General features: G+C 38.3%; 1 protein-coding gene across 2 annotated transcripts in view; it reads right to left on the reverse strand.

Moving 5' to 3' along the window:
- sema3h (sema domain, immunoglobulin domain (Ig), short basic domain, secreted, (semaphorin) 3H) overlaps nt 1-22,708 on the reverse strand; it is a 164,854-nt gene that overhangs the window by 101,307 nt on the left and 40,839 nt on the right. For both annotated transcript variants that reach the window (XM_030138875.1, XM_030138873.1), the window contains exon 2: nt 1,348-1,502. In XM_030138875.1, the coding sequence (XP_029994735.1) occupies nt 1,348-1,502 (155 nt within the window). The remainder of the gene's footprint in view (nt 1-1,347; nt 1,503-22,708) is intronic.

The raw sequence follows: 22,708 nt of genomic DNA on the forward strand, positions 1-22,708 counted from the left end.
GAAAAAGATGTAAGTTTATATTTTATAAGTAGTGACATAAAAATTGTTTGGTAAATCATTCTTTAAAATGTAAGCAACACCTAACTTTAATGAGTCCAACTACAAAGCAAGCTATGCAATCACAAAAATAATTAGAGCAAAAAATATTAGTGACCACAAAATTATGTTTTCCCTCAAAAAGTTGGATGTGTCTGCCTCACAGCACTACAACTTACCATGTGGACTAAGGACTAAACTGAGCATGTGCAGAGTGAATGAGGTGAATCCTAAGTTGTTCCTGATTGGAGCAAATGCAAGAGTTACAACTGACCTGTGTTACAATTGTCTCCCCCCTTCGGTCTCCCCGGAAGGGGGGGGGGGGGGGGGGGATCAGAATGGGGGTGGGTAGCGGTCCGTGATTCTGTGATCGTATGTGTGTGTGTGTGTGTGTGTGGGGGGGGGGGGGGGGGGGGGGGGTGATAGCGTGATTGTCTGAGTGGAAGTGAAAGTGATACTGACAGGCTTTACTGTTCCTCTAACTGTCCGGGCAGCGCACACACACACACACACACACGAGCCGCGAGCGACAGAATCTCCGCAGCAAAAAAGTTAATAAATCAGTTAGATACTGGCCAATGTTGATTAATCGGTGATAAGCTATAATTGGTCGATTAATCGGTGAGGCTCTAGTTGGGGTGGGTCGACAGAATGTCAGTTTATTTGCGGGGTGGGTTGGGTCGGGTCAAATAATTCCACCAAAGCCCTGCAGGTTGAAAAAAACCTGACTCGCGCATCACAACCGGACCTCAGAATGAGTACAAGCGCAGAGTGACAGTGAAAATTACAGACGCTTTACTGGTTCCTCTAAACCTCACAGTTGTGCTGCTTTTCCGCACCTCCAGAAACTTTAATTTGAGGGGCCAGGACGTCCCCCCCACCCTTCCCAAACTCGGCCTGATCTCATGACTAAATCCAATCTGATCCGATCTTCTAAAAAATGCCATATCGGCAACCGATACCAATCTGTAGATCGGATCAGGACATCCCTAGTGTTATGTGTTATTATATCATGGTCTGCTGTGGCTTGTTTTGCATCATATGTGTTTTTTTGTCGTCTCATGCGGTGTAGTCTCATATCACATTACGTGTTGTATCAGGTCATATCACGTCTTGTTTTGTCGTATCATGATTTATTGTGTACCGTTTTGCTGTGTCATGTCACATCTTGTATTGTTGTATAGTTGTGTCGTTTTGCTGTTACGTCGTGTCTTGTTTTGTTGTATCCTGTTTTATTGTGTCGTCGTGCCATCTCGTGTCACATCTTGTATTGTTGTATCGTTATGTTGCGTTGTGTGTTGTGTGTCTAACCTTGCGTGGGTTCTGTGTGATGTCGTCCAGGCTGGTGGACAGCAGGTTGTCTTTCATGGCCACGTACAGACGCCTCCCGTCTTCGTCGGGCATCAGGGAGTGCAGGTCTCCGGCCACTAGGGGCAGCGTCAGCAGGCGCCCGTTCTGGATCAGCTCTGAAACAACAACGTTTAGGAGTTTTACATTAGACGAAGGCATCAACAGCAGATTTATGAAGGAGGCGAAGGGATTATCTGATTATCTGCAACCAAAAAACTTGCATCACTGCCTTTATTAATCCCACTGAGTGCACCATAAAGGGGCGAGGAAGGCAAAAACACACGCATACATAGTTCAACGGTTGATAAATATGGCAACAACTCAAACATTTCTTCAGCTGATTATTTTCCATGAACATCTCATGCAGATGATGTAAACAGAGTCTTATTCAATTACAATCTAAAAGCCAGAGATATTCAGTTTATGATCAAAGATAATCATCAGACCCTGAAACTGAACAAAACCAAAGCCAAGATATTTAAGAAAAGACTGAACCTTGATGGACTGTCAAACATCTGCATGTTAATTATCCTCAGACCAATCAATCAGCGAAAATTCAAGTTGTTGCAGCTGCAGAAATAAAAAAACACAAACTGAATTTAAAAAAACCTCTGGCTCTGGTGTTTCTCACAGGGTTTCATTTGTGACATCTCTTCTAAATGTCTGACGATTACTCATTGGTCAGTCACGCCAAAAACATAAATAAGCTGCATACTGATGATTGTGATGGGAGAGTCCGATGCTCTCTTTGTCGTGTTTTAGACTAAACTGGTTGAATAAGTGAGTGTTTGTGTGAATTATGAGCCTTTTGTTTATGTCATTTTCAGGATGAAATGATGAGTGATCAAGCAGACATGCAGATCAATCTAAAAATAATCATTAACTGTAAATGTAACATGGTTTGATGGAATATGATAGAGAATGTGTGGATAAAAATACACATTATAATAGTTTCCTTTGGTTTTCAGATGGTTTAATTAATGTCTGGATGGTGAATAAGTTAATAAGCAAAAGATTAAAAATAAATGTAAAAGGACATCATTCTCAGTTATTATTAAAACCAAATCTGTACAAAACTTTGGAAAAAGATCATCAAAAAACTTAGTGGCTCTATATAGTATTGATATTTCCAACTTTGACCAACAGGGGTCAGTCTGGAGCCAAAACCACTAATGAACCAACCCTAACCACAGACTGAATCAGACACTGAATAAAAGATAAAACTCACTGTTTACATACATCTGTTTTATAGAATCATCAAGTTTTATTCAAAAACCAAAACCCATAGACACTTATTTGAACAGTCACTAAAATAACACTGTGTCTGATAATGCTGATGCTGCATCAGCTGATAGTTTACATTATAGCTCTGTTAGCTTAGCTGTGTTAGCTTAGCTCTGTTTTTAGACTAAAACAGTCACAATAAAACCACTAATCACCTGTTTTCTGTTCGGTTTGTGTCGACAGTAGCTGAACTAAAGATCTGTTTGAATCCAACAAACAAGGCCAGAACTGTCACAGTTTAGTCTGAACCGTGGGCTAAACAAACAGCAACTTAGCAACGATAAGAACATCCCATAATAACTTTATACCTTCTTAAGCCTCAGAATCAAACTCGCTCATGTAGAGGAAAAAAACTAAATCCAACTCCATTCTTTACATTTACATCCGAGTCCAGTGGAGAAAACGACTATTTTTATCAAGTCTTTTCTTTGACTCTAAAAGTTGTTTCTTTATGGTTCTCATTCTCCTTGTTTTTGTTTCCACAAGTATTCACTCACAATGTGTAAACAGTTTGCAAAAATCCCAAGTTTTGTGTTTAGTTTTCTCTGGCTCAGTTTTATTTTCAGATCTATTTCTCCATGTAGAGCTGATGTCACTTCTTTTCTTTGACTCTGACAGTTGTTTCTTTCTGGTTCTCATCCTCAATTTGGGCTTGGCTGGCAGAGTGACTCACTACTCCCTCTAGTGGTCACATAAATCCCCAGCAATCCAACGACAATCCAATACGTTACATTGGCATCTTTGGCAGAACTTCATACGTCTTTATTCTAAACATCTAATGGTCATTAAAAAAAACGAAAGAAAGAAAGAAAGAAAGAAAGAAAGAAAGAAAGAAAGAAAGAAAGAAAGAAGAAAGAAAGAAAGAAAGAAAGAAAGAAAGAAAGAAAGAAAGAAAGAAAGAAAGAAAGAAAGAAAGAAAGAAAGAAAAAGAATTTAAAGTTAAAAATTTTAAAAAATTAATTAATTAATTAATTAATTAATTAAAAACAAATTTGAAAAATCATTTAAAAAATAAAATAAAATAAGGAAAAATAAATTAAAAAATAAAATAAAATGAATAAAAAATAAATAAAACATTTAACCTCCTCAGACCCACCTATGAGTTTTCTGTCCACATTTGTGGACAAGAGTTGCACAACTTCATACAAAAAAAAAAAAGAAAAGAAAACTATCCACCACTAAGGACATTCCATAAAAATTTTAAAAACTGCATCTGAAAAAACTGTTGCATCACGATGTTTCCAATATAGGCACTTATTTAATAAAAAACAAAAAAAACTTGTACTTTTCTGACACTTCCTGGGTCTCAGGAGGTTAAAACATCTAAAAATAAATAAAATAAAAAAATCTAATGATCTTTTTTTTTTTTCTAAAGTATAAATACTCTATATAGAGCCTTTAAAGACAAAACTGTCATTAGATCTGAGAAAAGTCATTTAGTTGAGTTTTAATACCCTCTGCATTGGTTTTATATCATTTGTCTGGATGAGCCTCATAATGAAAAAGGGAAAATCCTGCCAGTTTCCTTTTATTGGTCAGATAATCAGATGAACAGTCCAGTCTGTTCCAGGTCTTCAGTATCAGTCCAACACAGAACCTGTACTGTTACTGTGAATAAACAAACACACACTTGGCCTCAGATGGGCTGTACATCTGCAGACAGATCACAGATAACAGTCTTATGAAACTGTGGACGATGACAGTGCAGATTACATGTTTTTCTTCAGTGATTACGCTGCTGCTGTATCATGTAAACTATGAGAACTATGGAGCAGGAGATCAGCTGATAGAGGAGTGGAACCTTCAGTCTGTGTTGGATCTGCAGTGGACTGGACTCGGCCTCAGTTTAAGAACGTACACCAGGCCTGGCTTACACTGTGGCAGCTCCAAATAACAGCGCAGAGGCAGAAACAGCTGGTACAATCTGTTTGAACTCCGAAAAACAAGCCCTTCCAAAACGCTTTAGAGCAAACAGCACCAAAAAAGAAAAGACAAGAGGGAGAGCAGAGAAAAGTTTTGGAGCTAAGCGGCCCCCGAGGACCAACGGGATGAGTCAGGATAATGATAATGAATTTAATTAACATAAAATGTAGCCCAGTGCAGCTGCAGCTCAGAATATGAGTTCAGTTTTTAATAAAACATGAGTGATTTATCTTCTTCAAGGGAAACTCTCATTAAAGAGAAGCACTTGTGGATGGAACCGTTCTGGACATTCATGTGCAGACTGAAAACCGTGTGGATCTGGATCTTCTACAACATTGATTCCCCAGTAAAACCCATGGAGTTGGATCAGTGACAGTGGATGGACACACTGGGGTTATGTTCAGTTAATGACAGATTGGACGAAAACGTCACTTTTTCTGCAGTTTTATGTCTTTTTGACACAATAACCCTCAACTTTAATCAGAGCTTTTATGAACATCTACATGATCAGTGAATTAAAAACTGGACAATACCTGATTTATAATGATAAAATACAGAGGATAAGATTATAATAAATGGTGATAAATCACTTAAGAAAAGTAATATTTTATTTGGGAACTGACTCTAAAGTAGTGCTGGGTCTTTATGGGTTAAATAATGTGAATATTAAATGCTAAAATATGTCAATGTGCATTTTTACTCACTTTGGAGAAGGGTGTTAGTGTAGTTATTTAGTGGATGGGTCAGAATTTTAACCCATAAAGACCCAGTGCTATTTTATGACCATTCCAAAATATTTTTTTCCCTATATTTAACTTTTCTTAAGTGATTTATCACCATTTATTATGACATTATCTTCTGTATTTTGAGTTTTTTCAGTGAACATCATGTATTTTCCTATATTTAATTCACTGATCATGTAGATGTTCATAAAACCTCAGGTTAAAGTTGAGGGTTATTTTATCAAAAACAGAAAACTAAAGAAGTGTCTTTTTCTGTAAAATCCATCATTAACTGAACATAACCCCAGTGTGTCCATCCACTGTCAGTGATCCAACTCCATGGGTTTTACTGGTGAATCAATGTTGTAGAAGATGGCAGTGTTTCCACGGTAACTACGGAGCCCCTGAACGTCCAAATGGGTCATATCTGATGACCATGAAAAGATAAAGAACTGTATTTTACACCAATTATTGACATGGATTGATAGGATTAATGGATCAACAGGTATTAAACAGTTTAGATCAGTAGATGGTTTAGGTTGTCGGCTGCTGTTTGCGTTTTTATGGATTAAAAATCATGCAAAAATGAACAACTTTTGAATTCTGACCTAAAACAAATAGTGAAAAATAATATGACTGTTACAACATACAGTACAAAGTGTGCATAAAACGCTCACCCAGATATCCAGAAGGTTAATGTTCAAAACAGGTATTTTGCATATTAATTGCATAACCTGGTGTTTTGTAGTTCTTTCTGTAACTGCTTTACACAGAACAGTGACGTACATGGACTGTTTAGACTAAATGTGAGTTAATGAATTCATGACGGTCTGTTCTGCCAATTGAAGGGCTTCTTTGTACCACGTTCACTGTACAGTTTTGGGGATTATAGAAAACAGAGATAAAACTGAAATAGTGTGGAGGGCTGCAGATTGTCTGGTCCATTTGTTTATCTTGTGTTTATAATTTAGACATTTGGCGTTAGTGTTGTGTCTTTACTTTTGCTGACACTTGATTCTTTACGTTATCTAAACTACAGCAGATGTGAAATCCATGAAGAGGCTGATGAATGACTCCGAAGCCTCGGACACTCGGCGCTATCTGGTCTTTATGCGCTGTATGTTATGTTATCGGGCATGTGGGATTAAAACCTCAGGGAGAAACACATGGCAGGAGAGTCAGGAGGAGATGAAGAGATGTACGAATGATGAAATGTGCTGATGAGCGAACACAGAAGCCTCTGAAGACGAGCCTGAAACACCGAGGATGGGGAGCAGATGGAACCGCATCCTCCTACTGAACGGACCTTCATTTGGACGGTTTCGGTCCAATAATGGTTTCGCTTTGAAAAGACACGAAAGGAACCAACTCAGATCGTCTTCCACTAACAGATGTTCCTTCAGGGTTAATAAACAGGACGTCCTCAGATGCAAGTGTGGTTCTTTTGTTTTGTTTTGTCTCATATGCCCAGTTTACTCAGTTCTGCTTCTAGTTCTTGTTTCCATTATAATTATCACTGTGGTTGTCATTGTTGGTATTGCTGATACCGTCTTTTCAGCGTCTTCACCATCTTCTTCCCCCCCCCCACACTGTTCCTTCATGTCAGGTCCGGCATCAAAATGTAGTTCAACTAAACTCATAATAAAGACGGTAGAATATCAAGGGGAGCCTCATATACTTTATGAAGTTCCCCTTGGAAAAGCACATTTGTTCAGCACCAAAAGGAGCCAGACTACCATTCTACTGTTAGGATGATAGACAAGTTTTAAAAAAAAAAAAGAGAGAAAAAATTTAACGAAAGAAAAAAAAGATGTGTGTGACTGTTCTAGACAATCTCACTACAAACAGTGAACACACACAAGGCTTCAACTAACAGTTACATTCATTAGTCATTTATCTGAAAATTATTCTTCCCTTTAATCATTTACTAAACATAACTTACTGCACTCTTTTAATCCCCTTCAGACAAATATACTGTAAGATTCTGTTAAAATTCCTGCCCTATAATTTAGATTAGATTGTCTTGGTGTAAAACTTATTACATACATATTTATATTTTAAAAGTACTTAGATACTACTACTACCACTACTACTACTAATAATAATAATACATTGGTTTTATATAGCACTGTTCTAAGTACTTTTCTAAGTACTTGTGCACTATAACTGCACAAGGACATTTGACCTTGAGGTCAAGGTCAACTATTATCAGTATTCTTCACTTCCGTGACAACATGAACCACAGTATAAATGTGTGCAGACATGTCAATACATTCTACAGATAATGTGATTATGTCTTTGAACAGACAGATGGACAGACGATAAAACGATTACAATATCCCTTTGGTCAGAAGTTGGCTGAGAAGAAAAAATAGTTCCAGTGTCCCTGTACGTCAGCGTCATGTTCTATGTGAATCAATCCCCAGTTGAATGTGTGAGGTTGTCAGGTTCTGTTCTGTGTTCCAGTCCTGTGGTCTGGATGCACATCAATCTAACTATAGAAGTGGGCGGGACTTTCACTGGAGGAGAACTCAACTCATCCAATCACAGTCCAGATATGACTTCTATCAGTGATCAACAGACTGATATCTGGAACCATTTACATGTTCTAAACCATCAACATATGGACCAGTAGAAGGAAAGGAGCATTTAGAATATTTCAAAAATTCATCAAAAATTGACAAATCTAAATTTCTCAAAACTGGGAAAAAACTTAATGGCAGGTGGCGGCGTGGGGCAGGGCTCTGCCGGTTTCCGTCCTACTTAGAATACTATGGGGGTACGGGATGGTGTGGACTGTGCCACCCGCAGAAGTGAAAATGAAACTTAATCATTTGTCTTTTCCCTACCTCCTGAAGCTTTGCAAACTTCCATTTGAAGGGGCAGGACGTTTGCCCTGGACTATTATATATCCTACTATATAATGCACGTTCTGTGTCCGTCCGTCTGATCATCGTCCGATCGATGTTGGAGCACAGGAGGGTGTTAGTACGGATTTTCCTCAGCCTTCACATGCCCGATAGCCGCCAAACTCACCAAATGAATAGAAACATTACCTGACTATCTACTAGGCACCATTTTATGTCCGTATTCAAATGTTGTGAGGTATGCTGGGAGGTTTTAGCCTCTCATGCTATCGTACAATAGCACCACAGGTACAACGCCGCTAGTATGTACAATAAGTCTAATGCGACGGTGACAATTGTTTTGTATGAAATATATAGTGTGGTGGCAAGAATTTTACCGTGGTGCTGCGCCACAGCAAAACCTTACCAGCAGAAACATTGTATTGTACATGTTAAAAGTAACTACAGACGTGAAAAGACTGAACTATGTGGAGCTGAAGGGTGGAGTTTGTTGATTTTCTAGGCACCCACGTTGGAGAAGAAGACAGGACGACATTAATAGTAAAGTATACAGACCTTTAAATCCCACCGCAGCTTTAGTCTACACTGGACTGAGAATATTTCCACTGTTTTATTACCAGACTCCTCCAACAGAAAAAGTCCTTTTACCTGGGGGGGGGGGTGTTACTGGTTTAAATCTGCCTCCATCAGTTACTGTGTGTGTGTGTGTGTGAGAGTTTGGTGTTTTAACGCAGCAGCCAACATAGTTTATGACCTACAGTCCATGTTCTGATCCAAACTAACCAGAAGAACATTCACATTTGTCACTGTTGGATTTTTCAGATGAAGCTGTTCGTCTTGTGCTGATCTGATGGTTTTATGATGATATTAAAACCTTATTCTTCTACTTGTTCGTTTGTTTAATCGTTTGTGCGGTTATTTTCATTGATTGGTTCATTGATTTGCTGTTGAAGCTGCTTCTTGATGGTGTAAAAATAGAAACAGTTTGGAAGGACAGTGATGTTCTTTTTCATCCACCTTCTCCCCTCCACGTACCTGCTAAACTGCTGTGTTAAATTCAAATAAATGTGGGCTTTGATAATGACACAAACTGCCAGATGCAGGTTTTTGGAAACTCTGTCCAGCTCACACTCCACTGGTTCTGTCCAAATGCCAGACGAGACACTGCAGACATGGAAGGACATTTACAGAATCCCATATGGTTGGACCTGGTCCATATTCATCACAGTGTCTAACAGAAGATGACAGGTGACCAAAACTCTGCCCAATTAACCAGCAACAAGCTGTGAGCCATGTGATGTCTGTTTACACTTCCTGTTAGCCGTGGAAATATCAGCTCTATATGCAGAAATAGATCTGAAAAGAACACTGAGCCAAAGGAAACTAAACACAAAACCTGGGATTTCTGGAAACTGTTTGGAGTGAATACTTTAACAAAACTTTTGGAAACGAAAACTATGAGCATGAGAACCAGAAAGAAACAACTGTCAGAGTCATAGAAAAGAAATGATAAAACTAGAGTCATTGTTTCCACTGGACTCAGCTGGAAATGTAAATAGACTTTAACGGTTAAATGTCAGCGTTTCTTCTACATGAGCGAGTTCGATTCTGAGGCTTATGAAGGTATAAAGTTATTATGGGATGTTCTTATCTTTGCTAAGTTGCTCAAACAGTGACCAACCATCACCCAAGTAGGTGTGGACATCTGCAGCCACGCCCACTTTCACCTCTGTAAAAATCCCAACCACACCCCCAGTTTAATGGATGTTGTCCACATTCAGCCTTTTCCTCTGCATAAAGACATTATACAGATCCTTCTCCTTTTTCTTCCTCTTCCTCCTCCTCCTTCTTCTTTGCCTTTTTATTCTTCCTCCTCCTCCACTTTCTTCTTCTCCTTTTTCTTCTTCCTCCTCCTCCTTCTCTTTCTTTGCCTTTTTCTTCTTTGTCCTCCTCCATCTTCTCCTCCTCTTTAGTTCTTCTTCCTCCTCCACTTTCTTCTTCTCCTCCTCCACCTTTTTCTCCTCCTTGTTCTTTCTCCTCCTTTTTCTTCTTCTTCTTTATGGTGGTTGGCACGGCAACAACGTGCACTATGTACTGGTGAAATGCACCAAATCTAAGCAATTTAGATTTATTATTATGTGCTCTATTTGTCAGTGAAAACTTTAATTATCGGAATTATCTGAATGACGTTTTTTTTTTTTTTTTCCCCCCAATATCAGACCAATAAATGTTGGTACCGATAGTTATTGTGCATCCCTAGTTTTTGGTGTTAAGTGTCTCCAAGGCCAACTGAACAAAGTATTTGTAATAACAGCAGAAGTAGTAGAAGCACCAGTACTAGTTATTTTTTAAAATGTAGAACAATACTTCCGGATAACACCTCATATTTCTTTTACTGTTTTTCTCTTCTGGATTTAAAGTGAAACTAAAAAAAAAAACTGCATGGTTTTTATATAAACTGCAATTACAAATGTAAAAATAATGTGTGGGAATGCAGTTTTATAGATAAAAAAACACATAATCCACCAAACGACACGACCCCAACTAGAACCCCAACTGCACTGGAAGTCAGAGAGCATTGATTGGAAAAGTTAAAAAGATGAGAAGGCGTCAAAGATGGAGGAGAGGGAGCGTCAGACGGGAGGGAAAATGATTAAAATGACACGACAAAGTGACAACGGGATAAAAACGGCGAGATGGGTGACGACAGTTACGAGATGAGAGTTGGAAAGACGTGACGTGGTGATGTATGGGGGGGGGGCAAAGTCCTGATGGAAGAAATGAATGAAAATCGATAGATGGAGATGATGACGATGAGGGTGAGTGGGATGAAGGAGAATGGGAGAGGACAGGTGGGGAGAGAGAGGATGGAGAGGAAGAGGATGACGGACAGATGGGGGGATTGAGGAGGATGAAGGGGAACGAGCAGCAAAGAGAGTGTGGGGGGGGTGTAGAGCAATAACAGCTGGGGAAAAAAAAGTGATGGATGGATAGGTGGAGGCGAAAAGGCAAGATGAGAGCGAGAGGAAAAAATGATATGATGACAGGGTGAAAAATGATGATTGGATGGATGACGGGTGAGAGAGAAAATGAAAGAAAAGGAAAAGATGAAGGAGGAGGAGATGCCCAGAAGCACAGGAGAAAAAAAAAAAAAAAGGAAAGGTTGAGGAATGAGAATGAAAAGGAGGAAGAAAAACAGACCGACAGTCATGGGTAGAACAAGAGATGAATGAGCAGAGAGGAAGAGGAAGACATGACGGAGATAATCTGAAACAGAGAAACTCTCACAGTGGGAGTGGAAACCAACGCAGATAGCACACACGTATATTTTCTCTCAGTGGGACTTCTCGGCTTATCACCCACTGGGGTACTTTGTTAATATTCAGCTGACGGACGCGGAGGTAAATTGTTTTGCTTCACACTGATCTTGGCTTCATTAATCCCAGTGGGTGAATCGGCGGCACAAAGGATTTAACCGAGTCGTGACTCCGCTGTTTGTTTTTCTTCTAGGTTTTCGTTGCGGTTGGCCTCGACTTCAAAACGCCCCAAATTCATTTTCCAAATCAGTCTTCGGCGTCAGCGGGGGGAACCGAACATGTGAGACGCCAGATAGTTCACAAAGGAAAAAAAAAGTTCAAGGCTCGTTCCGACTCGGGGTTTGGGCGTGGAGTCGGGCTGCGTGGGGGATCTGTGCATCATCTGTCAGTGGCGACGCTTATTTGTATTCAAAGGAAGAACATAAGGAACATCAGGGGTGTGACGGAAGTTTATTACAAAATGTATTCGGCTTCATCAAGGAAAACAAGCGGTTATTAATACGCATGACTACGACTGAAATGGTTTATTTGAACAGAGGAAGTGCTCGTAGTCGGGTTTATTTAGTAATAGTCTCATTATTTATACTTCATGCAGCGGGGCGGTTCACAGCTAGAAGGTTCCGGGATCGATTCGGAGTCAAAACCCAAGTGTTTGTGTGTGGAGTTTATCCAGAGGTTTCCTCCGGTTTCCCAAACCATTAAAACAGTTCCTGGATCTGACTGGCATGTTCTATCAAAGATCAATACCCAGATGAATTTGTCAGGTTCTCAACAGTGATGTCCCGATCTGGATTTTTTTGCTTCCGATCCAATTAGTTTTGCCGATACCGATCTGATACCGATCCGATACCGACTTTTTATAATAAAATTCTGATTTAAATTTGGAGTCATTATTTATAGGTTCTTATTCTATTATTTCACTGTAGATCACAGTTGGTCTGAATGTGGAACCTGAACTAAAATAACTATGACACCTTTGACTCTTAATAACTTTAGTGTCATTTTTGCACTTTCCAAATTCATACTGTGGGACAAATTAGAACCTTTGGCGGACTGGTTTTGGCCCATGGGCCGTATGTTTACCACTGCTGTAGTGTGTCTATGGACAGGTCCATTCAGATATTATATGGGGGTGTGGTCTGCACCGTACATTAGTGATGCGTGGATCAGTGGGTTACTTGCAGGTCGGGTTGGGGCGGGTCAGAGGAATGTCAGTTTATTTGCGGGGCGGGTTGGATCGGGTCAAATAATTCCACAAAAGCCCCACAGGTTGAAAAAAACCCAACTCGTGCATCACTACCAGACCTTAAAGTGACACTTATAAATACTTTATTAATTCCTCTAAGCCTCCCACTGCCCCCTCACGCTTTAATTCGAGGGGGCAGAACGTGTGTTCTACCATCTGAAAAGGTCTCCTCTGATGACTATTATTTATTTCAGATCTTAAGTGCTGCTTGTAGGAAAGCCATAACAAGGAAGTGGCAAAAACTAGAAAAAATTCCAGTGGATTGACATCATTTATGACATTTTTAAGATGGAAAGAATTACTTTTGCAATAACATGACAACAAGATCTCACATGAGATGAGGAAATCCAACAACTGGACAACTGTTGTGAATGAAATGTATGACATGGAAAGGCTGAGCTTCTTATTAAGACTCACTACTGAAAAATGTCAAAACTATTGGGAAAATGGGATGTTTATGTTAATCAGAAATCCTTGAAGCCGTATAATCTTATACTTATATATATGCTTATTCTGACTTTCTTGCTTCATTTGTCCTGAACCTGTCTGTATTTAAATGTCCAAAGGCTGAACCTAGATGCTCTAACTTTTGTGATCTGTTTTTTATTTTTCTGTTTTGTATACTGCAAAATTTGTATATTGAAAAAGTATATCTATTAAAAAGACTACAACAAGGTGTGTTTTTGAAGATGGGTAAGATGGATTAGGTATGTCACACTGGTTCAACCAGTGTTTATCTAAGGCCATGTCTTATGTCCATTTCACACCTTTTTCCCTTTTTAACCCTTTTGTATCGATGTTTATATGTATCACAAATGTGCAGCCCAGCATTCCTGTTCTAGGTAGTGTAGTTCTTCATTTTGTATTGTGTAAATTTCCTCTTTTCTGTCACTGAGGGAGGGACCAATCATCCTTATCTGTACGGCCTGTGGACTCACGGGGGCATCGCTGTGTGATTCAGTTGTAATTTACAGATGAATGGATGAGAATGGTGAATTGTTATGTGAATAAATGTGTGAATCATGAAAATAAAAAGACAATTGGGAAAAAAACAAACTAAAATAAGACATAACCATGTGACATTTGACATAAACGAAAGAAATTCAACATATTTAATGAAGGGCTGATCCTCTGTCCGTTTTGTGGTCAGAAGTCTGTGGGACTGAATGACTGGAGTTTTATATCCTTACGTTAAAAATACAAGCGCTCCACTTCCTTCCACAGGCGGCCCATTTGTTTCACAGGACTCCTGCTGGCGCTCATGTTTGGCTCCGGCTACCGAGCCATCCGCCACTTCAGCTGAATTACAGCGTACGAGCCGCAAGAGCGACATGACCTCGCTTAATTCAATATAAAGGCAAAAGCTCAGCTAAATTGAATGTGAAACCACCTCTGCAGTGGAAACACCAGCGACATTCATCATCTGTTAGCGTCATGAGACCCTGTTGGGACAGACAGGCTGAGATCCAGCTCACATCTTCACTTTGGGGAGCGTTAAATCAGCAACACGGCAAAAAAAAGGAAGACGCTCAGATCTGAGAGGGAACTGAAAGTGGTTTTGTCCACACACACATACACACACACACACACATTGAAAAGATAGAAAGTGGGTGCAGTCGGTGAGTCAGCAGCACATGTCCAAAACCGAAACCAGTTTAGATTTAGCATCCACGCGTCCGTACGAACACGCCGACCCATGGTGCACTCTGACTGCTTTCCCCACTAACAGTCACGTATGGGCAGAATCTGTGGAAAGTTTCAGCACAGTCCAATGCCTTCCAAACTGACCTCACAGCGATGAATGGCTCTTATTCAGTAGGAAAAAGCACATTCTTTAGTCGCACACCCACCCTGACAGAGCCCTGCAACACCAGCTGCACCCACCCCACCCTTACACTTGGGACAGTTGCTTTGGCAACAGCAGCCATGCCGATATAATTTGAGGGGGTGTGTGTGGTGTGGAGTGTCGAGGGGGTGTCTCTTGGCCTCGTCTCCTCACCCCCCCACCCCACTTCTGAAAACACACACAAACACACACAGATGAATGATTTGGCCCACACCTCCCATCAACACTCAGGGGCAGTAACACAGTGTTTGTACAAGACTTCAAAGCTGTGTAGTTAATGGGAGGACGCACACACACACACACACACACACACAAACCATCATCATCATCATTATCATCAACTAGAGCTCAACAAAACATCATGGACCAGGTGCAATCATTAAATCACAGGAGCGTTTTCCTTCTTCAAGTAATAAAATCAAGGAAGCTAATTTTAAATTCATCCATAAAATCTGCTTAACTCCAATAAAAATGCGTAAAATATCAAGGGTTATGTCGTCAGTGTGCTACAGATGCAAAAAGAGGGAAGGGACATTCATGCACATGTGCTGGGACTGCCACCTTTTAAAAAGTTATTGGAGCTCCATTCACTCTCTCACTCAGTCAGTCTTGGACTTAAAATTTGATTTAAGCTGCAGTTTATATTTACTAAATGACACCTATAATTTACAGTTGGATCATAAAAAATGCAGGATACTAATTTTGATCACTTACTTCGCAAAGAAATGCATACTTTTATTTTGAAAGAATGATTCCCCTCCATCTTTTAAAATTTTCCATGATCAGTTGTCTTCTTTTTTACCTTTAGAAAAACTGACTTTGGATAAATATAATTGTGGCCATCTCTTTAATGCATTTTCGTTGCCTTTACGCTCCAGTATGGAGGAAGTTTGAGACTGTACGTTATGAATACTGCCCTACTACTACTATTTATGTTCCAGCATGCATCACTATGCTCATGCTTATGTTGCTACCCTTATTATTGTTGTTATTATTATTATTATTATTATTATTATTATTATTAGTGTTATTATTATTATTTTATTGTTTCTTTTTATATTTAGACTTCTATGTTTTTGGCATATTACTTTTGAGTGTGTTTAGTTGGTTTATTCCTTTAGGGGTGGGGGGTGGGAAGAGTGCACAAAGGAGAAATGCAAAATGTAAGACCCAGTATCACTATGTAAGACCACCGATTTAAACTGCTATACAAAAATATGGTCTGGTCCCAGTATAAAGATGGAGGGTCTTAAAATTGATGTTCCATAAATACTCTGTCTTATATGTTAATGTGTGCTTGTTGTTCCTCATCTAGCTGGTCTGTGTTGTCCGTTACCATCTGCTATTGTTCTTACCATTGCTGGTATGTGCTGCCCTTTACCATTAGTGCTGTTGCAGTTTTTTGTTTTTTTTTCTTACCATTGTTAGTATGTAATTATTGCTGTTCTTTACCACTTGTGGTACTGCAGTTTTTTGTTTTTGTTGGTATGTAATTATTATCATGTAAGTTGACGGTTAACTGTTACCTGTGCTAACACCACCAGAAATGTACTTTGTTTCTATTTTTCTTTTTTTTTAAACACACATTTTGGTTATGCAATGTAAATACTGTCAAATGAGTTTATTCAAATTTGGTATAGGCCTGTTTTTGTTCTATTTTGTTCATTGTGCTGGTTTGAAGTTAAAGGACAGGAGTGAGTATTTAAAATGTTATGTTAAGTTATTTGAAGATGAGAATTGGGGGTGGGATTAAATAAGTTTTTCTTCTTCCCACTCCTTTTCGAGTATAAATGAATGATTTTTTTTTTTTTTTTTTTTTGAATTTTGAATTTGCATGTATTCTATGAATGTTCGAAATAAACAAATGAATGAACGAATGAATGAGCTATGTTTGTACTGCATCTGGAGGATTTTCTTTTGTGAAATAAAAATATATAAAAAAAAAAAAAAACACAGGAGCTTCCATTCTCAGATAAAGGTAAAATATGATGAAATGTATTTATTATTTATTTATGCACAACTATAGACTAATATGCACACATACAGTCGTGGCAAAAAATATTAGATCATCAAAAGTCATCAAAAACAGTGGTCAACAGATGCTTCTTGACTAACTTCTTGAATTTCGTTTTACAGTTTTCTTGTGTGACGTGTTCTGGTAGTTTGTTCCATTCTTGCACAGCTCTGTATATTACCATTTGTTTCATTGCGTTTGTTCTTGATTTGGGGAGTGTAAAATTAACTCTGGTCGCCTGCCTGGTTGGTCAGTAACTTTTATTATCTTAAGAGCCATTTTAGGACAGAAATCTGAAAAAAAAAAGCCTGTCTGGAGCCAAATACAGTCACGGAAAAAATTATTAGACCATCCAAAGTCATCAGAAACAATGGTTCCGCAATCCAGTCCTAACTCCTGTGTGTGTCATGTGACTGAAACAGACAGAAAAGAAAACATGGAATGAATAAAAGCACTGTTTTTGTCGGTACAATGACATAGATATTGATTGTGATTTTGGTTATTATCAAGAAAACATGTTAAATGCATAGATATCAGCTCTGAAATTAAACTACTATGAGTTATTTTTGTTGTTGTCATTATATTTGTCCAAACAAATGGACCTTTAGTTGGACCAGGCATTAAAATGAACAAGAAACTGAAGAACACAAGGGGTGGTCTAATAATTCTTTCCGCAACTGTAACAGCATTAAATAAAGAGTGTGTGATGCCTGCAGATCATAAGAAACACACTTTTGGGTCCAGATTGGGGTAATTACAGTTAAAATACAAAACCATAAAAGCTTTCACACCTGAAAGTCTGAACCAGTGTTGGTGTTTTTGTTCCATTCTGCACAGTTTAATCCAATTACCTTCGGCTTCACGCTGCCCTTTTGTGAGCAGGAGAATAGAACTTCACAGAAATGCTTCTACTTCCTTATACAACACTGTGAATGGTCTGTAGATGAGTGTGTGTGATGTGTGTGTGGTCAGGTCAGCGGGGAAATAAGAGGAAAATAAGACGAGGTCGCATCTCTGTGAGCTTCACAAAATCAAAACTTTAGCAAAAAATAGTTCCAGTGTCCCTGTACGTCAGCGTCTGTTCTATGTGGATCAGAACCAGTTGAATGTGTGAGGTTGTCAGGTTCTGTTCTATGTTCCAGTCCTGTGGTCGGGATGCAGATCAATCTAACTATAGAAGTGGGCGGGACTTTCACTGGAAGACAACTCAACTCATCCAATCACAGTCCATATATGACTTCTATCAGTGATCAACAGGAACTAGACTGATATCTGGAACCATTTACACGGTATAAACTATTAAAATATGGACCATTAGAAGGAAAGGAACATTTGTAATATTTCAACAAAAATCAATAAAATAATCAACAAAATTAACAAAATAATCAATTTTTAAAAATTAACAAAATAATTTAAAAAATGAACAAAAATGAATAAAATAATCAACAACGTGACCAAAATCATCCCAAAAAAAAAAGAACAAAAATTAACAAAGTAATCAACAAAATTAACAAAATAATTTTAAAAATGAACAAAAATGAATAAAATAATCAACATGAAAAAAAAATCCAAAAAATGAACAAAAATTAAAATAATCAATAAACAAAATAATCAACAAAATTAACAAAAATGAACAAAATAATTTAAAAAAAAATGAACAAAAATGAACAAAATAATCAACAAAATCAATAAAATAAGCCCATATATGACTTTGACCAGTGATCAATAGGAACTATACTATTACTATCAAAATATGGACCATTAGAAGGAAAAGAACATTTTTATTATTTAAAAAATTCATACAAAAATTCAAAAATCTTGGGGAAAACCAAATTTTCACTAAAAGGTAATGGAACGTTATTTTATTCACTTTGTGTGTGTATATGTGAGTACAGGTGTAGTGTTCTTGTTCTGAAGTCACGTTTATTGGATACTGTATATGACTTTTTTATATTGTCATTGTTGTAATTTCAATAAAAAAAGAGTTAAAAAAAAAACTAAAATTAAAGTTTTGTTGTTTTTTTTTTCTTTTTTTTTCTCTACAAAGTGTGTGTGTGTGTGTGTATGTGTGTGCGTGTGTGTGTGTGTGTCTGTCCAAGATTTAGTTGTTCATTGTAGAAGTTTCTCAAAACTGTGAACATAGTTTGTAAACACTGTCTCAAATAAGGTACATAATTTTTTTTTTAAAATTAATCCAACCAGGAGTTTCATCAGAGAAAAAGATGGTTGAAATGTAAATATTGGTGACCTTGAGTTTGACCCTTCAAGGTCACCCAAGGTCAAAGGTCATGAACCCAAATGAAAGTCCATATATAACTTCCTATCAGTGATCAATAGTAACTATGTGGATATCTGTAACCATTTACATGTTATAAACCATCAAAATATGGACCGTTATAAGTAAAGGCACATTTTTAATAAATAAAAAAATTGTAAAAAAAAATACAAAAATAAAAAATTGTCAAAACTGTGAACAGAATTTGTAGACATTGCCCCAAAGAAGATGCAGAAACAATGATAAAAAGCAAAGCGAACTCAAAATATACAATACAGTAAAAGGATCCAGTTCAACATACAGTATATACAGACAAAATAATAGTTTCATTCACGCCATGGAAACAAAACGCTGACAGACCAACAGACACGCTTTATACTTTTACCCCATACATCATTTTTTACAGGATAAAAATAAAAGCACAAGCGGCATCCAGCAGCTTTACAGCTCCAACGATTTATGATCTTTAGGTGGAATTACTTTTCCGTTCTTTAATATCCTCCTCTTGTCTGTCGTTCTCTTTCTTCGGACGTTTTATGTGTTTTTTACAGACTTTTTATGACTTCATCAGACCATATTTCTGTTTTAAACTCCTCTCCTTGTGCTGCTGCGGCTCCTTTTTCCTTCTTGTAGAGCTTTTTCTTCTTCTTTTGAGTAATTGCACACAATAGTTTTACTTATTTTCAGTAATTGGAGCAAAAGTCTATATATGTATGAATCAAACCACGGCTCAGTTTGGTCCAGAACTCATCCCATGAAGCCAAAGTCCAGTTGTTTATGGGACATTTCACCTCTGCACTACGGGTTCAGATCAAACTGAAACATCTGGGAGTATAGACGGAATATAAACGTAGATGTGAGAGTAAGAAAAAGGACAATGACAATGAAAAATGGATGAAAACTATACTGAATTATGCAACTAAACTGAAATAAAAGGCACAGATAAAGATAAAATCAGGTTTGTTTTGGCTCTTGTTGAACAAATATTAAACAATGGTTTCATTTTTCAGATTTAATAAATCAAGAATTACCTCAAAATACCTAAAAACTCACTCTAAACTAATACTAAAAGTAAATCTAGTCAAATAATTAAAAATGTTAAAGGAAAAACTTGACTTTTACAAACTCTACAAACCATATATGAATATCATAACTGAGGGAAACATGTAATCTGTTTGATTTTTGAGGATGATCATTATTATTAAGTTATTTTATTATTATTATGATTTCTTTAACTACAGTTTTATTACTGATCATATTTCTGTTACCACTGTTATGAGGGAACATCTTAATTTATCATGGTGCGAGTTAATTGTGTGTATATGTATGTCTAATGTGTTTGTATAATGTTAAAAAAACAGCGATGCACTCATTTTTAATTGACATACATTTCATCACCCATACACTTTGTTAAATTTATATGTAAGTATTGAAGTGAATGTATAGGCTAATGCCGCTGTGATATTTATGTCTATTTTTGTTTGTTTGTTTTGATGATGCCTATGTCATCATTATTTGTATTTTTAATTTTTTTATTTATAGCTAACGAGTGATGTATTAATGTTGGCTGTTTTATGTCTATGGACTGCAGATGAAAAGTAGTTATTTTTACTAATTCTGGCATATTTACATGGGTGCATTTTTTATACAGCAATGTTCATAAATGTGCATGGTCAGTATTAAATAAACCAATAAATAAATAAATAAAAGTCAATAAATATATGTAATATTGTACAAAAAAAGGATGCACTTGTAAAACCAAACTGAAACACAAAGAAAATATAAGAAAAAACTTCAACAGATCACTGATTTGACTGGAGTCATGACTCATATCTCCATCTTATTTTTTCTCCTCAGATCATTCATCCTTTCCTTCAACACACGTTCCAGATGTCAGAGGATTAAAAGCCTCGTCCCTGCTCCTCACCCTGGTTCTCCATCCCCTTCTATACTCCTTTCAATCCAACCTCCATCCATTATCAACTGACCTGCAGTGAAGTTCCATTCCAAAAGTGTCAAAAGGCACTGAGATGTTTTATAGTTAGTGGTTTAGAACATTTGGTCCAAAACACAAGAACAGACTACAGTGAACAGTTAATATCAGGGGCTGAAAAATGCAGAGAAACCCAAAGATCCCTGATACAGATCAATAAAAACAAATACCCACATTGATAATCCAACACACGGAGCTCCAGGAGTTATAGTAATGGAAAAAAACAAGAAAAACAAAGCAATAAATATGTAAATAATGTCCACAAGAGAGATGGGGAAATGATCCGACTCCAAATATTTATAAAAGTATCACCCAGCAGAACGATACCTGAATACATATTAGAGATGAAATGATCCTTTTCATTGTAGAATCATGTCAGTGAAGAGAACGTTCTACCTGAAGAGCTGTTCACTGTCTTTTTAATTACAGGGTTAATCGAATGTCACAAAATGGTGAAAAGTGTTTCAAAGACCAGCATGAATCCTAAAACCACTATTTAGATCCAGAACCAAAACATGCCCCAAAAGTCAGTTTCCATAACTGAGGATCGGACCACCAAGGCCCCCCTTTGGTCTGCGGTCTGATCGACAAACCACCGGACCCTTCTGGTTCCCCCTGCAGGTGGTGGGCCCACAGGACCACGGGCCCATGTCTCCGGGTTGGACTGGGCCCGGCTGGACCCCATGGGCAAAGGTTCTGCTGCCAGGCGCTCGCCCACAGGCCCCAACCCCAGGTCTGAAGGGTCTTCTGAACCGTTCTTCATCTGGCCCTTCAAGAGTACAAGCGGCCGAAATGAGTTTCCTCTGCAGGGTGGGCGGGCTCAGCCTTACAGATAGGGGGAGGAGCTCAGACATCTGGGAGGGACTCCGAGTAGAACCGCTGCTCCTCCACGTCCAGAGGAGTCAGTGGAGGAGGTTCATCTAGTGAGGATGCCTCCTGGACACCTCCCTGGGGAGGGGTTTAGGATATGTCCGTCCAGGAGGAGACTTCGGGGCTGAGTCAGGACACGCTGGAGGGATTCTATCTGTGGTCTGGTCTGGGAACGCCTCAGGATTCCCCTGGAACAGCTGGTGGGAGTGTCTGGGTAGACTGTGTGGACTCCTCTGCTGAGGCTGCTGCCCCCCACCCCATCCAGAACCCAGATAAGAGGAAGATGATGACGAAGAAAAGTGAAATGTTGCAGTGTCCAATTTTCCCATTTTAAAGGTTGCATAACATATGAGCACCTGCTGTGAACATGTCCAGCTTGTTGCTTCCTTCACTGTCGACAAAATGATGAGTCACAGACTTACTGTCGACCTTCTCTGTAAGGAAACACGACTGACCTAACTGAACATGTGTCCCTTTTTACTGGTTAAGGTAAAATGTTTATATAGGTGGAGTTGAAAACCAATCAATTCGTAGTAAACCTAACACGGAAAAGAATAAACATATAAGCTTTGAGAATTCTTCTGTTGGTCAGACAGCAGGGGGCAAGGCTTCGGACGACTGTGGTCTGTTATCTCAATATTCTTACATGTAACAATATATTTGCTTTAACCCAAATTCAGGGAGTTTTTGTGTTCTTGTTTCAAAATGGTGTCCAGAGTGCTAGAAACTTCCATGACAATGACGAGTATGAGTACAAAACCAAAACGTATTCGGTAAGTGTCAGGGTATTGCTAACCCTAACCCTACTGCTGTAGTGTTGTCATCAGTTTGTCATGCACCATCCGTCTGTCTGTCCGTATGTACCAAAACTTTGGTGTGGACTGAAGGCCAAGGGTGCAGGCAAGTTATGTTTTTGTTTTTTTTCTTAAAGCTGTGAAACTCTTGTCCACCAGAGACAGCAAACC

This window comes from Sphaeramia orbicularis, chromosome 7, assembly GCF_902148855.1.
Source record: "Sphaeramia orbicularis chromosome 7, fSphaOr1.1, whole genome shotgun sequence".
NCBI classification, from domain to species: Eukaryota; Metazoa; Chordata; class Actinopteri; order Kurtiformes; family Apogonidae; genus Sphaeramia; species Sphaeramia orbicularis.